The 17,769-nt window shown below is 42.5% G+C and overlaps 1 protein-coding gene across 1 annotated transcript in view; it reads right to left on the bottom strand.

The window, feature by feature from the left end:
- The window catches only part of LOC144680673 (CUB and sushi domain-containing protein 1-like), a 2,611,816-nt gene that overhangs the window by 621,021 nt on the left and 1,973,026 nt on the right, over nt 1–17,769 (bottom strand). Inside the window, exons 13-14 of the mRNA XM_078541910.1 lie at nt 9,959–10,141; nt 6,591–6,917 (exon numbers count right to left, since the gene is read on the bottom strand). Coding sequence (XP_078398036.1) covers nt 6,591–6,917; nt 9,959–10,141 — 510 coding nt within the window. The remainder of the gene's footprint in view (nt 1–6,590; nt 6,918–9,958; nt 10,142–17,769) is intronic.

Here is a 17,769-nt window from a genome sequence, read left to right as displayed (position 1 = left end):
CTCATCAGGGTCTGCCAGCTTGGGACCGAGCGAGACCCCCATACACTTAACTAAATACTGATCCACGCTGCATGTCTCTGTCCCGAAGTGCTGGAGAGCTGCTGGCCTCTGAATGGCTAGCAGCTCTCTGAGGTGGAACTTCCTGATCTAGGAAGGCAGAAGTCCTGCCTCAAGTCTATCAACGGCCAATTGACCATTAAATGGCTGCGAGGCAGCTGGCATTCCTCTTGGTGAGCTGCCCCCCTAATGTTTTAGTTGGGGAGGGGTGTGCAAGGAATCTGGCGCCTCGGATATTTCAGTCTGCAAACTCCCTTTCTTTCTCCACATATGCTGCCTGATCTACTGACTATTGCCAGCATTTTCTTTTTTTTATTTCCGCTTCTGTACATTAGCAGTGCACAGTAATGAATTGTAAACAAGGAGAGAGAATATGTGGTTATTTTCATGCAGTTAGCAATGACAGAAATTCAAATTGGGATGTGCAGTGGTGTGATACATTGGAGGCTAACACATTGTACCAAGGGAGCCTTTGCCTCAAATTTCCTCACTTGCTAAGGTCGTGACCTCAATTGTACTACATTACAATAAGTACCTATTCCCTCCACCTTATTATTTTTTATTCATTTTTGTGGAAGCTAATGTACAGAACCTTCCATCTGCGTTATTGTACCGTGATTAAATGGCATCTCCCTGGTGCCGAAATTCAGATGCAGCACCATCTCCAACTCAAATTTAATCTTCTCCGGAGAAAACTATGTACAGAAACTACTACTTTTTTATTCACTCATGGTATGTGGCCTTCACTGGCTGGGACAGCATTTATTGTCCATCCCTAGTTGCCCTTAAGAAGGTGATGGTGAGCTGCCTTCTTCAACCGCAGCAGTCCATATGGTGCAGGTACACCCACAGTACTGTTAGGAAGGAAGTTCCAGGATTTTGACCCAGCGACAGTGAAAGAACGGCAATATATTTCTTTTCCAAGTCCGGATGGTGAGCAACCTGGAGGGGCACTTCCAGGTGGTGGTGTTCCCATCTATCTGCTGCCCTTGTCCTTCTAGATGGTAGCGGCCATGGGTTTGGAAGGTGCTGTTGAAGGAGCCTTGGTGAATCCCTGCAGTGCATCTTATAGATGGTACACACTGCTGCCACTGTGCATTGGTGGTGAAGGGAGCAAATGTTTGTGGATGTGGTGCCAATCAAGCAGGCTGCTTTGTCCTGGATGGTGTCAAACTTCTTGAGTGTTGTGGGAGCTGCACCCATCCAGGCAAGTGGGGAGTATTCCATCACATTCCTGACTTGTGCCTTGTGGATGGTGGACAGGCTCTGGGGCGGGGGGAGTCAGGAGGTGAGTTACTCGTCACAGGATTCTAGCCTCTCATCTGCTCTTGCAGCCACAGTATTTATATGGCTACTCCAGTTCAGTTTCTGGTCAATGGTAACTCCCAGGATGTTGATAGTAGGGGATTCAGTGATGGTAATGCCATTGAATGTCAGGGGGCGATGGTTAGATTTTCTCTTGTTTGAGATGGTCATTTCCTGACACTTGTGTGGCGCAAATATTACTTGCCACTAGTCAGCCCAAGCCTGGATATTGTCCAGGTCTTGCTGCATTTGGACATGGACTGTTTCAGTATCTGAGGCATCGCAAATGGTGCTGAACATTGTGCAGTCATCAGCGAACATCCCCACTTCTGACCTTATGATGGAAGGGAGGTCATTGATGAAGCAGCTGAAGATGGTTGGGCTGAGGAAACTACCCTGAGGAACTCCTGCAGTGATGTCCTGGAGCTGAGATGACTGACCTCCAACAACCACAATCACCTTCCTTTGTGCTGGGTAAGACTCCAACCAGCGGAGTGTTTGCCCCCTGATTCACATTGACTCCAGTTTTGCTAGGGCTCCTTGATGCCACACTTGGTCAAATGCAGCCTTGATGTCAAGGGCAGAACTCACCTCACCTCGGAGGTTCAGCTCTTTTGTCCAGGTTTGAACCAAGGCTGTAATGAGGTCAGGAGCTGAGTGGCCCTGGCAGAACCCACAAACTGGGCATCTGCGAGCAGGCTATTGCTAAGCATGTGCCGCTTGATAGCACTGTTGATAACTGCTTCCATTACTTTACTGATGATTGAGAGTAGACTGATGGGACGGTAATTGGCCAGATTGGATTTGTCCTGCTTTTTGTGTACAGGACATCCCTGGGCAATTTTCCACATTGCCTGGTAGATGCCAGTGTTTTAGCTGTACTGGAACAGCTTGTCTTGGGGCATGGCAAGATCTGGAGCACAAGTCTTCAGTACAATTGACGGAATATTGTCAGGGCCCATAGCCTTTGCACTAATCAATGTCTTCAGCCGTTTCTTGATATCATGTGGAGTGAATCGAATTGGCTCAAGGCTGACATCTGTGGTGCTGGGGACCTCTGGAGGAGGCTGAGATGGATCATCCACTCGGCACTTCTGGCTGAAGATTGTAGCAAATGCCTTCAGCCTTATGTTTTGCACTGATGTGCTGGGCTTCCCCATCATCGAGGATGGGGATATTTGTGGAGCCTCCTCCTCCAGTGAGTTATTTAATTGCAGGGTTACAGAGCTTAGCTCTGATCCGTTGGTTGTGGGATCGCTTAACTCTATCAATTGCTGCTTATGTTGTTTGGCATGCAAGTAGTCCTGTGCTATAGCTTCACTAGGTTGACACCTTATTTTTAGGTATGCCTGGTGCTGCTCCTGGCATGCCCTCCTGCACTGTTCATTGAACCAGGGTTGATTTCCTGGTCTGACGGTAATGGTACAGTGGGGGATATGCCGGGCCATGAGGTTACAGATTGTGTATGAGTACAATTCTGCTGCTGCTGATGGCCCACAGCGCCTCATGGATGCCCAGTCTTGAGTTGCTAGATCTGTTCAAAATCTATCCCATTTAGCACGGTAGTAGTGCCACACAACACGATGGAGGGTATCCTCAATGTGAAGGTGGAACTTTGTCTCCACAATGACTGTGCAGTGGTCACCGATACTGTCACGGACAGGTGCATCTGCACTAGGCAGGTTGGTGAGGATGAGATCAAGTATGTTTTTCCCTCTTGTTGGCTCCCTCACCACCTGCTGCAGACCCAGTCAAGCAGCTAAGTCCTTTAGGCCTCGGCCAGCTCGGTCAGTAGTGATAAAACCAAGCCACTCTTAGTGATGGATGTTAAAGTCCACCATCCAGAGTACATTCTGTGCCCTTGCGACTCTCAGTGCTTCCTCCAAGTGGTGTTCAACATAGAGGGGTACTGATTCATCAGCATGTGGTAATCAGCAGGAGGAGCAGGAGCTCCATTATATACCAATATACCATTGTGCTGCCACCTCTGCCCTGCCAGTGGGACAGGACATATCCAGGGATGGTGATGGTGGTGTCTGGGGCATTATATGAGAATGACTAGTTGCTTCACTAGTCTGTCCATCCTGCTTGTCTAGCTTGATTAGTTTCCCCCGGATGTTAGTAAGGAGGACTTTGCAGGGTCAATAGGACTGAGTTTGCTGTTGTCGTTTCCAGTGCCTAGGTTGATGCCGGGTGGTCCGTCTGGTTTCATTCCTTTTTTGAGACTTTGTAGCAGCTTGATACATCTGAGTGGCTTGCTAGGCCATTTCAGAGGGCATTTAAAAGTCAACCATATTGCTGTGGGTCTGGAGTCACATGTAGGCCAGACCAGGTAAGGGCAGCAGATTTCCTTCTCTAAAGGACATTAGTGAACCAGATGGGTTTTTACAACAACCAACAATGGTTTCATGATCATCATTAGACTTTTAATTCCAGATTTTTATTCAAATGCCATGGCAGGATTTGAACCCTGGGTCCCTGGATTGCTAGTCCAGTGACAATACCACCATGCCACTGCCTCCCTCAGCTGCCTTTCCTCCTTTTTAAAACCCAGGTTTGATGTCAATTAGCAATTGCTTTTTTATCTATCTTTGCTCTTTCTCTTTTCAGCCTTGTTGTCCTGCATTATGAATCTTGGCCCTTCACCCAGACATGCCAATCCTTTATTCCTGCCTATTAGCACAAGCACAGATCCCTATAATTACCTACTCCATTGCACGCCACCTGACTGAAATCACTTGGAGTGTTTAGAACAATATATTTGTAATTGGAAGGAAATTGGAGCTTGTTGGATCCTTGTCAGAATAAGTGATTTTTTAAAGTAAGTGATTTTTAAAAAATAATTACCTCAAGCATTATTTTTATTTCCTTGAAAAGCAGGTTTTATCCATTTTCTTCTCCTGTGAGGGCTTTCTCTCAATGAGTTTCAGTATGTGGATATTTACTGGTTGGCTGATTTCCCAATTCTTGTAATGCATCAGGAATTGATCACTCAGTTGGTGTTTCACTGGAAGTGTGGGAATCTTGAGTTTTACGAACTGCACAGAAGTGAGCTCCTCAGTAAAGCAATTCCTTTAAGCCATAATGACTTATTTTATCAATAAAAGCATTTGATTTTTGAGGCATCCCAGGGATTAGCAGAATAAAATGGTGTCTAAAAATTCTTGGATCTGAAACCCAGCTTTGACTGTCATTTGAATTCTTCTGCTTTCTCTGTGGGCAACTAGCAGTGACTCTTGTGTTACTGTCTTGCCAACAACATTGTTAAGATTAAGAGAAACAGGTGATGTTTATTCATTGTCTTTGAGCACATTATAAATAGGGGATGCCACAGGGACTGGAGTGCAACATCAGACCTGAGAACTTTTAATTTAATTTGATAAGTTTCCCTTAAAATTTTGTCTTTTTGTCCTGGGGCCCCTTTTACGGAATGTTAAGTTGTTAATTAGGTTTTTGTTATTGGTACTCAATTGAGTCTAAATAGTGGACAGCTGGGATGACAGGTTGAGTCGGAGGAGACCTGTGAGACTAAACAAGTCAATAAACTCTCTCAGTTAAGAAAAGCTCTTTGCCTTGGTTTCGGCTTCACTGACTGGCTTGGATCCTATTACTATCTTGGTCAAGTCGCTGGGTTATTTGCTTGTACTCTGTTATGGCAGAATGCTTTAACTTTGGAAACATGGGAAAACTAAGTGACAGGTTCTGATGAAGAGTCATTCGGACTCGAAACGTTAACTGTGTTCCTCTCCGCAGATGCTGTCAGACCTGCTGAGTTTTTCCAACTATTTTTGTTTTTGTTTCAGATTTCCAGCATCCGCAGTATTTTGCTTTTATCTTAGTGACAGATTAATCCCATTTTGTAATTCATGCCTCCTCCTGTCAGCTGTCAATTACCAAGAAATCAAACAATCCAGATTATTCGACCCACAAAAGGACAGCAAAAAGTTACCATTTGGAATACACCGCATGAGAGTTTGGTGGAGGAAGATTCGATACGGACTTGCAGAAGGGAATTGGATAAACACCTGAAGGGAAAAAAAAGTGTAGGCTATGGCGAAAGGGAGCTGGAGTGGGACTAACAAAATTTGCTTGGGAACCAGCATGGGCTCGGTGGGCCGAATGGCTTCTGTGCTGTAATCATTCTATGATTCTAAGAGGATAAATGTCGGTGCAGGCATAATTGAAATAAGTTTCTTATTTACTGTATACCCCATCCCTGTCCTTTCCAAAAGGAAGAGAGAGAATGCAGTTAAATGTGGTCAGATGACATGCGTGAACCACATTTTATTCCAGTCACTAACTTTAGCAAAATGATATGAATATAAAACAGTGAACATTTTGTTGATATATTTTACCAATTATTTTGGTGACTATTTTTTTTAGAATTTGTTGGGACAATTCCCTTAACTTGATATCCAGGCTGACTGGCATTTGCATTAACAATTCTGACAGTTGAGTAAGTATTAACTGGCAGATAAAGAAGCCTTAATTTCTCAATCTCAATTATTTTTCTTCTGAGTTTTTCTTTCATAACCCTTTGATGATAGCACACCCAGTTAATTTCTTCCACGGCATCTCTCAACCTCACCCCCCAACCTCCATCACTTAGAATAATAAAGATAAGGGGGTACATTGAAACAACATCATTTCCAAGTACTTCCATCAAACATCATCCTAACTAGAACACAAACCACAACTTCTTCATTGTCACTGGATTAAACTTCTACAATTCCCTAACTAGCTGTTCTGTGGGAGTACATTCACCACATATACTGCAGTGGTTCAAGAAGGTGGCTAACTGCTGTCATCTCAACTAGGGGTGGCAATAATTCCTACCCTTACTTGCAAAGCTTATTGCCTCAGAATGAATTGAAAAGTAACACATTTTCCAAGGCTGAAACACAGCCTGTTGTTAGGTTACCACCAATGTTGCTATTTAATTGTCTCAAGCAGGCATGCAAAGTGGTCCAGTGATGCCACCCATTCAACTTACCTCTACTACAATGGGAAAATGTCTGCCATCTGATTGGTGCGTCCATACACAATATAGCTAGGATTGGAATGTTTAATCCTAAAACACTCCACCTCACAGCACTGGGCTGGTGGTCTAACATGCACCTCCACCAAGCAACCTATCAGGCTTTCATCCTTCACAAAAAGAACCTATTAGGCAAAAAAAGTAAAGCAGACAACATTCACTGGAATAAAATTGAAATGTGCCAATTTACTTGTGTATGTGATGTTGAAGCCCCGGCCCGTAGTGGAGTGATCTGACTGGAATTCTAGGCGGGTGATATGCCCATTACTGGCCAGTTGTGATGGCACATCATCGCCAGAGAAAGTTCCTAGAACGGTAGAGTCGGCCGTCCCATCATCCTTTATTGTAAGGTAATCAAACTGAGGCTCAATGTCAAAATCATTAAAGATCAGGTGAATCCTGCTCGCTGGTTCTGCAATGATCAGCCACACGCAGTTCATGTTGTTGCCATACTCCTCCGGGTAGTTTGGCGAGAGCACAATTCCAGATGGTGCAGTAAAATTGAAGAAGCAGGAGACTGTCCAAAAACACAAAAAATAATATATTCTCACAGTATAAATCACTAATCCAATTAATGCAAACAGTTACATATTACACATACCAATTACTTTCTGCAAATTAATACTAAAAGGAGCAGGTTGGAAGAAAAAAAAAGTCTTAATCCTTTAAAAAGACATCACACTCATTGGTCCACAGAGGTTGAAACTTTTAATTAAAAACTGTAAATATTTGAACATTCTTTTCATATATCATTGCACTGTCATAATGTTATATGTATGGCATTTCATGTTATACGTATGGCTGTTCAGCATTCAAACCAAACTTTTATGAGCAATTCAGTGAACTAAATCCCACAGAAAAAGAAGCACTTTAGTTTGAAAAAAAAAATGAACACCTGACATTTTTGAAGTGCAGCTTATATGGAGCAAAAGAAAAATGTAACTCTGCCAGATCAACACCTATAAAAATTGCCTGTAAAATTATGAAATGTTTTAATTGAGTGAACATGGAAAGACTAATTCCTCTTATTGTGGAATCAATGACCCTAAGTTATTAATTAAACTTATGTCAGAGTGAGTAAGAGGAAAGGGAAGGATAATTTTTTTTTTTTCTGTACAGCTATTACAGAATGCCAAAGGAACAGATTCAACTGGAGACTACTGTAACAAGGGAAAATTGGATATTTGAAGCAGTGAAAGATACATGACTACGGGCGAGCGTGGAGCAGTGATGTTAGCATTGAATTCTTCCAGCAAAGAGGTAGCACAAATGGGTTGAATGGTTTCCTTCTGTGCTGTAAACTTCTATGGACGTTTCAAATGTGATGTATCATGAAAGTTTGGAACAAATAAAACTACACTTGTTTTGATGATGACACGTGAATGTGTTTCTGAGAAATAGAACTGATGAAATTTGACATTATCACAGTAAACCACCATAAAATGTTTACCATAAAGTGAAAGGTAATTCCTCAAAGGGTAGTCATTAAATCAATGTTCATTGACGATGTTTTCCATAACTATGGATAAAGCAGGAGTGCCCCATGCGAACTCCACCAAGTTCATTTGCACAAAACCCTAGTTTATAAAATAACCTCCTGTTTATTTTAACTATTGTTATGGAAGGGTGTTGATATGAAATATTAAATTTCAATTTCATCTGCTGGATTCATAAATGGAATTTATTTAAAAGGCAATTCAACTGTTGAAACATAGATACGGACTTAAGATGGCTGCCAGAGTTCACCTGGCCTGTCAGCCATTGGGCGTTGGTTAAGCTTCTAACTTGGATTACAAATAGGACATGCCTAGACAACCTTCTTATGGAATTTCTCACCAGCTAATGTCAATGATTGCTTCAAGGACAGGCTTACACCTAAAATGGCTGCCACAACTTGCATTATTATATAGCTACAGTGCATTCCATTTCGTCAGGATAGAGATGGAGAGTCTAGAGACAATGGTCAGCCTGGAGGCGTTAATGATTTCTTCCTAAATCATCACATTGGAAGAACGAGCAATTCAGAAGTGATGGCTTGCACATTTAAAAAAAAATCACCTTGGCCATAACGCAATGGCCAAGATCTGTCCAGGTGTGAGCTAATCAATATCTTTCTGTGGAATACGCCATCCTCATGGAGCAAGAGGAAATATGATCGAAACCATCTTTTTGAAATCCCTCTTATTAAAAGACTCTGCTTGCAGCATTCTGCAGAAGTAAAATCAGAAAGCTGAAGTAACATCAGAAAGCTGCTTGCCCCTTCTCTGTCTCTCAGCTAAGTTTGGACCCTGTTTGCTTATATCAGACTGTGGGCAACAGACAGAAAAATCCTAAAGACGACTTCGATTTCCACAGCAGCATCCCAGGGAACAAGAAACAACAGCTATAGTTTTCAACTTCACTGGTTGAAAACCAAAGCTTTTGGATTACTATCACCAGGCCAACCAGTCACTTACAACTAGTGGACTCTATTTATTTGACTTATCTTATTGAATCTTATTTTCGCCGAAAGTTAACCTCCTTACTTTGCAAGTTGCATTTTTGCATGCTTGTGCATGTGTGTGTTGCAACAGTTGGGACAAGTCTTTACCTTTCCTAATTTTTTTTTTAATACCTTTACCCGGGTGTGTTTTAGCACAATAAAAACTAACCTGTTATTAAGACTCAAGAGAAACCTGTCTGACTGAGTTATTTGCGATCGGCATGTAAACAGTCAAGGACATAACCTGAATTGGCACATTTATCCTTTTTTAAAGAACCTGTTACCATCATCCGAGGAGTGGGAAATAGAGGGGAGCCTTTCCACCCTTCCTCACCTGGCTGGAACATTATGTTTTTGTAAATTTTCCACTATAAGCTCACCAAAATAGTCAATTTAGCCATACAGTGGAATCCATCTTGAATTAGATCCTGGCAAAGTTTTGAAGCTAGCTTGGCATTCGCACCCAGATCTGGACCAGAACTGCTTCACCAACATAGTCCTAAAATCTCCTCTCAGAAGCGTTGAAGTGTGTTGGCTTTTAGCCTGTAAAATTTCAACTATGGTTGCTCCTTTGTAACAGGTGAATATGAAATTTATGTTTGCAAAAGCTAGCCAAAATGGATATGGAAGAACAAGTCTTGGAAACCCCTCTGCCATCTGACTATACAATTGTACCTAGCCAGTGACATATTTTCCTGAGTTGGATAACTCCTAGGCTATGTTAAAATTACAGTCCCATTAAAGTGAATGGAGCCACTTTGGAATATATTTAGTAGGTGTCTCTGTTAGTGCCATCATTTCATCTGCTGTGGAGGCAAGGAATAATGCGTCTCACTGGCTGTTTAAATGTAACATGTTTACTTATGCTTTAATTAATTTGAACCTGCACTCATGACATTTCCTTCCACTTTAAAATTATTTTAGAAAACAATTACTTATCATCAGGGTCCAATGTGTTTGATAATTCAAAATGCAACAAAGGAAATGTTTCTCAGAGGAACCATCTTTTAAAGGTTCAAAAAGCATGAAAGTGGAATGACAAGGCAGCACAAAAATTTAAACTTAAAGATTCTTACAGACACAGCTCGGTTTGTTACCAGACCACTGATTGTTTTGTTGGCATGTAATTTTCTGCTCTCCCACTAGTTCAAAGGCTGACTGGCATTCAAATGTCAATGCGTCACCGTGTAAAAAACTGTCCCCACTTCTTTTGCCATAAGTAGGAACACCAGGGTCACCACAACTTCCTTTTTCGATCTCTGGGAAAAAGAGAGAAAGACATCAATGAGTCAAGGCTCATATGCAAAACACTCTAAACTAAACATCAGCGAGCGTGCCCATGACAGAGGCAAACAAGAAAACGTTCAAAATAGACAGCGATTCTTCCAGCCTCTGAAAAGAGAGCAGACAGGTTAATGTCAGGGTGCAGATCCCTCTTTGGAACTCATGACATAATATCCTCTAAAATTTCCTTCTTGCGATTGTCCAATCAGATGTTAGTTAACGTTATGCAACCTGCAAATAAAGGCACAGGAGTAGCTTACTTCAAGGTATATTTGTGTTCACGCTGTCACAACAGAAATTCATTTACTCTGCTAGAGTATTGGGACAGCCGACAGTTATCATCTCATTATTGACTAAATTAAACTCGCTGGATGACAAACCTCACTACAATACAACAACATGGCCAGCTAGGCTCCAACTACTCCTAAAAGTACCACATACAGCATGGAAAATGTAAACTTAAAACAATGCAAAAAATGCATGGGACGCTTTTCGTGCAGCAACCATCCCGCTAACACCCAAGGATGAATCTGGAAGTGGAATCAAGCATTGGGTAGTTATGCCAAATTTTCACTGTATTGCTATCTGTCCTGATTTTTAGAAAAAGCTGCTTTGTAGTGCTTATAAACGTCTGTCAGAAACGAGGAGTCTCGCATGGGGTCAACTGACAATTAGTACCCCAATGCCATTTTGGTCTCTGCCCACCTGATTCCCATCATTTCCTGCTCCTGTTCACCACCCATTTCCAGTGATAATTAAAGAGAGCATCAGCCACTGTCAAGTAAAGCTGGATGCAGACCTTTTTTGAGGTGGTTGTTTGTGGGTTTTGCATTGGAATACATTAAATTGTTTTATAGCTGCAACACTAAGTTCTGCTCACATGGCACCTACTGTGTCTTTTTTATCTTGATGGTAAGTACACCTCCCCTTTAAACTGCTGTTGCAGGCTGACCACAAAGAACTCATCCAGGTTAATTTTCTGCCCCCAAATTGGCAAGCTGCCTCTTGGAGGCCATGTTTTACACTAGCAGCTTGCCACCATTATGAAGATCACTCACCAATAGAAGGGATTCAGTCCAAACCAAGTCCTTCAGGTAGCTGCCACATATGCAGTGCTCACCACTTGCTTGATTAACACACACCAAAATCACCAACTTATAATGCATGCCACACCCTGTTGTATGTACATATGGTTTTACTTTCTCTTATGTTTTGTTTTAATTGTATTCCTTTGTTTTAAATGAATTGCATTAGGAACAGGATGAGTGGAGCAGGTAAGTGGAGCAGGTAAGTGGATCTATTAGGAAGGAAAAAACTGGGGCTTTCAATTATCATTTGATAGTAAGTTGGAATTACAAGCTTTGATTATAGCTCCAAGACGCAACAGCAACAAGATGTCAGGGACATTCTGGCCCAAAACACGATTCGTCGCCATTACTCTCTAAAATTGACAGCAACTCTGGTGTCTGTACCTGCATAGTTATATGCAGAAATTCATAAGTACCCATCAGTGACTTGCCACTCTTCCACAGGCTGGAATTAAAAACCTCTGATTTTATGTGAACTTTCACTTTTTATGCTAACAGTCTTGTGTAAAAATACTTGGAAAAATTACATCCCATTGAATGAGGTGTGACTAGATTTTTAACAGTGTGCTAAGTCATAATTACCTCTGAACAAACTCTCTGGTCCTGAAAAACTAATTTTACAGTTGTGGAATATCAAATGTCTCCATTCCATACTAAAAATGTAACAGTTTAAAAAAAATCTTCTAACTTTTATGACATTTCAGCTTCTACCTTAATCACAGCTGTCTTGCATGCATCATCAACCTGTTGTTGGTAAGCCCATGACACATCCTCCTTATGTTTCAGCTTGCATGCACAAGACTGTTGTCTTCTTTGTTGACTTTGTCTTTCCTTGTACATAGATTAGCAGCCCACCTGTTAAGAGGTGGCTCTGTAAGCTCCAAGCACCCATTGAAGCAAGCAGGCTGTGGTGGGACAGCACCTAACAGACTGGATGCTGCCAAGCTTGAGGAGGCAGTAGTTTCCCAATGAGAGGCGATCCACCACTGCTCATACTCTACACCAATTGAGTGAGAGTTTATAAACTGGTAACTGTTTCTTCCCTTGTTGCGCTAATGTAAACCACAAAGCAGGAGTGTCCTCTCCAGGGCGCAGGCCTGGGTAAATAGTATGGAGACACTGAGCTGCCCAGGAATCAGGGCCCTCCTGCTCAGCACTGTGATGATTATCCAAAGGAAAGGGTGAAACCAGTACTGTTAGGTACCAGCTTTGCTGCAGGAGTTGCCAAAAAGCTGCCTGACAGATGACAGATTATGGCCTAAGGGACTCCACTCTGGATTTTCTGACAGGGTTTAGTCCCTTAGCCTTCTTCTCTCCCAAAACACTCACAAGGCAGTGGGGATATTTACCCATAGCCAGGGGTATGGTTCATGGACACCAGGGTGTAGTTTAGCCTGGGTCCACGAGGTACCCAATTTACACATGTCATGATGGGCAGACACTAAAAGCAAGTCCCCAGCACACAAAATCTAGATGCTTTCAGAGCTGCCAGCATCAAGTCTCAGCAGAGTGCTCGGCACTGCACCAATCAATACTGGTTGAAACTTTGCAACAGCATACAATCTGCTGTTGAATCTGGGGGTGCTAGAGGGATGAATGAAGGAATCAAAAAAGCAACAGGCCCAACCGCAACCAAATCTGTCCCCTTGAAGACAAAGGCAAGGATGATCATCACTGAACCTAGCAAGCAGATAAAAAGGTGGATGGAGCACTATCTCAAACTCTAAACTGGAATAATCATGTTGGCAGTAGTAGCTTTGATGAGGAGTTCATAGAATGCTTTCGAAAAAATTTTGCTGAGTTGAAAACTGACCAAGGGACAGGATGGAAACGGAACATCAAGATGGGATTGTGGTTTGTGTGCTTATTCCACAATCCTGCATTCCCAGTGGGAAGCTGTGCTTATACAAATTACAAGCTGTTGTACTAATTCTCCAAGCCAGTTCCTGTCAGAACAGCCCCCCAACTAAAAGTGTGAGATCACAGAATTTCCTGACTGATGGTTCCTTCACTCCTGCTGAAAGCAAATCTGAGTGTCCCCGTGGAAGTGAAATAAATAAATGTAGATGCTTAACCAAAAAGTGTTATCCAGTTGACATTTTTGAACAGCCTCCTCAAAAACTGAACAACTTGCACCCGAAGTGAGAAGATCCCCTCTGTGCGTGCCTCTTGCAGCAAACTCATAAACACACTTGTGAAGAATACATTTCCAATTTTGTTGCAAAGACCAAGGGAAATCTCAGCTCTGCATGCCACTCTGCTGAAACTATGGCACATTAAGATGAAGAAGACGCGAGAACTGAAGGGGAGATATATATAGCAATAAATTTGGAAATTCCAATAAAACTGCTGTGAGGTTGGCAGGTATATTGGTATGTCATTAAAGCTGATTGAACTCTGATGCCAAGTAATAATTGCCTGATATATTAAAAGCCGCTTCCAGTCAATTTGTGGGTGGATGGGTTATTAAAGATTATTTAATAATCATACATTTGAAACATAATATACATTCAAAACATTATTGCCTTAATTGTGTTTGGCTTCTTTTTAAAGTACTTATCTTATTCACATTGTGACTTTAGTAATTTCTTCAAGGAAATAATTGGTAACACTTTGAACTGTTCACAATAGATAATAATTACATAAAAAAGCCATAATCTGTGTAATTTATACACCAGAGTCTGCCTTTGGCTACAGTTTACATGTTTAAAAAGGTATTAATTCATTTGTAATGCTTGGGCTTTTACAAAAAATATCTTGCTCATAACTGAAAAAAATGAGCTAAATGATGTTGTGAACACCCTCTTAGTGAAAGCAACAAAGTCACTCTGTTAGTAGAAGTCTGCTGCATTTTCAGTGGGAGCTAGATGTGTGTTTTAAAACCAGTTCAAAGCCCTTTTGCTTTCACTTCTCTGTCCTCCATTTTCAAAGGCATTGGGTGTAACTTTATTCTTTGCCAAAGCCGAAATAAAATGCGATGTTTAGCTGACCGCTCATTATACACAGCTCCCAATTTCATTTTACATTAATGGCATAAGTTAAAATTCCTTCAACTGACTGCAGTGGAGTTTGGTGGATACTGGCTTACATTTATTTCTCATCCAATGGTCATTCTTCACACATCATAGAGTCATAACAATCTACAACACAGAAAGAGACCATTCACTCCTTTGTGTCTGTGCTGGCAGAGTAGTCATCCAGCCTAACACTATGTTCCAGCTCCTGGTTTGTAGCCTTGTAGGTTACAGTACTTAAATACATAACCAAGTACTTATTAAATATTATGAGTGTTTCTGCCATTCTCACCTTTCAGGCAGAGAGTTCCAGATCCCTACCACATTCTGCAAGAAAATATTTCCCCCTGAATCCCCTTCAAACCTCCTGCCTTTTACCATAAATGCATGCCTCATGGTAACGGACCCCTCAATCAAGGGATACACTCTATCTACACATTAGTGTCATGCCCAGTGCTGACTGTTACACTGACCATAGGTTGGTCCTAGCTAACACTACCCTCAGAAACAAACCATCACTCAAAAGGCAAGGCCCACAAATAAGGAAACTAGAAGTCCATAAGAGTCTATCTACGACAGGGATTCCCAAACTGTGGTTATGACCCCTGGTGGGGTCACAGGATGGCATTTTGGGATTGTGAGCTCCGAGGCTGTAATGATGGCTGTGGAGCAGAGACACTGCCCAGAACAAAAAAAAAAGACAGTAAAAGCTGGGAAATACGAATGCTGGTCCAAACTGGTCTTGAATACCTTAAATTGAAACATCAGTAAAAACTGGGAAATAAGAGTACTGGTCCGAATTGTTTTTTCCTTCTGTTTGTTGGGAAAGTCCTGGGACTGGCTCCGAGGCCCATGATATATGCGCCTGATTTTCTCCCGGCTCACATTTGGCTGGGAGGGGAGTGAACGATCTTCATACAGGCAGCCTCAACGTCTGCCGGGAGCATGCCCAATTTGTTTCTGTCTGGCTGTTTGCTGGGAGGAGAGAGAAGTGAAATTTCAAGTGATCCCATGCATGAAAGGGTCACATCAATCAGTTGGAACCCTGATCGGAAGATCAATAACGGGGGGAGGGAGGTGATGCTGAAGTTGAAGGGTTGGGGTGAGGGGGCGGGAGTAGCAAGTAGCCATTTTGTGCAGAAGGTTCCGGAACTCCTCATTGGCATGGTGCTTCTCTCATCTGGAGTTAACAGGCTGAGTGTCATTTTGATGATTACCATCAACTTGTAGCTATCACCATGGACACATTTTTATTAAGAGCTCTGATAGTTGCTTTTGCTAGTATGTATTTCTATGGAGTTGGATTTAGCACACTTGGCTGCATCAAATTTCGATATCAATCAACTCTGGATTTAACATCGGAGATTGATGTGCCATATCAACCACACTGCCTGATTTTGAGTGACTGTGTTGCAACATGCATGCCCATGTGTCCCAGTCAGCCCAGTGTGCAAGGTAAAATTGCCACAAAACAGTTTAAAGACGCAGGCTGGGATTTTCTGTCCCTGTCATGGTGGGACCCACTGTGGAGGGTGTGGCAGCCCAGCCAAAAGTCCATTGAATTGCAGCAGGACTGGACGATCCCAGCGGTGGGCGGCGCCAGAAAATCCCGGCCCAAATTTTCTACTGTTTAAAGCTTAATGGGTGAACATGAATAATTAAACATTTAATGTTCGTATTTATTTGTTTTATTTTGGTGACTGGGGGCTGGCGCAGCAACTGAAGGCCACCCCTACCCCCTCTGCTCGGCAACTGAAGGCCACCCCCACCCGCTCTGCTCAAAAACTAAAAATCACTGTCACCCCCCCTGCAACCCCCCCATCCCACACCCCTGGCTCCTCAACAACTCTCATACACCCCCCCAAAATTTTCACTCTGGGGTCACACAAAGTCTGAGGCATTAAAGTCGTGGTCATACCAGGGAAAAATTTGGAAAGCGCTGATCTGCCATAAGTAAAAGCAGTCTTCAAGCTTAAAGACAGACTTTGCAGGGACTTGATTCCAGACAGTGATGTTAACCCAGCAGAGCAGTGGGAACAGTTGAAATCCATCCCAAAAGAAACGACTGCAGAAGTGGTTGGGTTCTCAATCAAAAGCCATCAAGATTGATTTGATGAAAATGACATGGAGATCCACGAGCTTCTTCAAATGAAACCCGTCTGCCCCAATAACTTACTTTTGTGCCCTGATGACCAAGTTACAAAAGCTGCACAAAGGGAAGTCTGCAGCACTCAGAAACCACCCTCCAAGTCATCCAAAACAATTGGTGGACAGTGCTCGCTGAGTGAATACAAATAGATGCAGATTTGAGAGATATGAGATCCTTCTACAAATCCTTGAGATCTGTCCTTCCTACCAGGTGCAGGCACCACTAAAATGTTTGGATGGCAAAACCCTGCTCATAGATAAACAGCCCATCTTGCACCGATGGGCAGAGCCTATTTGGTGACCAGCAGATGATGCAGAAATATCTACAAATATTTCACAGAGGGAAGTCAAACCTGAGCTGGATGAAAAAGACCATTAGAATGCTAGATGGCATTCTAGCTGAAGTCTATGAACAGGAAGGAGATGTGTTCCTTAATCGGCTGTTACAGATCTGTTTACAGCACGTTGGGAGAAAGGGGTAGTGCCTCAAGGCCTTTGAAATGCATTGATTGTCTCCCTCTATAAAAACCAGAAAGTAACGTCTGACTGTTTAAACTACAGAGGCATCCCTTTTCTCTTCATTGCAGGCAAAATCTTGGCCAGAGTGCTTCTAACTGATTGTTCTGACAATAGCTGAATAAAGCCTTCCTGAAAGTCAGAGCGGTTTCAGACCCAAACAGGAAACTATGGTTGGGATCTTTGTGCTGAGACAGACCCAGGAGAAGCGTAGACAACAATACATGGGCAAATACATTCCTTTTCTGGATCTCACCAAGGCATTCATACAGTAAGCTGGAATGGACTTTTGAGAGATGCTATCTAGACTGGGGTGCCGTCCAAGGTTCCTCACCATTCTCTGTCAATTGCACAGAAGCCAGAAAGGTCAGGTCAAGCAGAATGGAGCCTGAGACACATTCCCTATCTCCAATGGTGTTAAGCAAGGGTGTGTTCTGGCACCAGCCCTTTTCTTTATTTTCTCAGTGTGATGCTTCAAAAGGTAAAGGGAGGCTTGACAGAGAGCACACACATCTGCTTCCAAACAGACAGCTGTCTCTTCAACCAGGGACAACAATTGCACATACCAAAACTAGAGAGAAGCTTATCATGGACCTTTTGTTTGCTGATGATTGAGTCCTTCTGGCACACGTGGAGGAGACAATGCAGCTCATTATAAATTAATTCTCTGAGACAGCAAATGCCTTTGGCCTTACTATCAGCCTAAAGAAAGCAGAAGTGCTATATCAACCACAGCCCCAAGGAAATAACAAGCCATTGCAGGTCAGCACTGACAACAGCAACCTCAGTGAAGTAGAACAGTTTACCAATCTAGGTAGCAATTGATTCTTCAAGGCC

This window comes from Cetorhinus maximus, chromosome 5 (genome assembly GCF_964194155.1).
Source record: "Cetorhinus maximus chromosome 5, sCetMax3.hap1.1, whole genome shotgun sequence".
NCBI lineage: Eukaryota > Metazoa > Chordata > Chondrichthyes > Lamniformes > Cetorhinidae > Cetorhinus > Cetorhinus maximus.
This window is presented reverse-complemented; position numbering and strand designations above follow the sequence as displayed.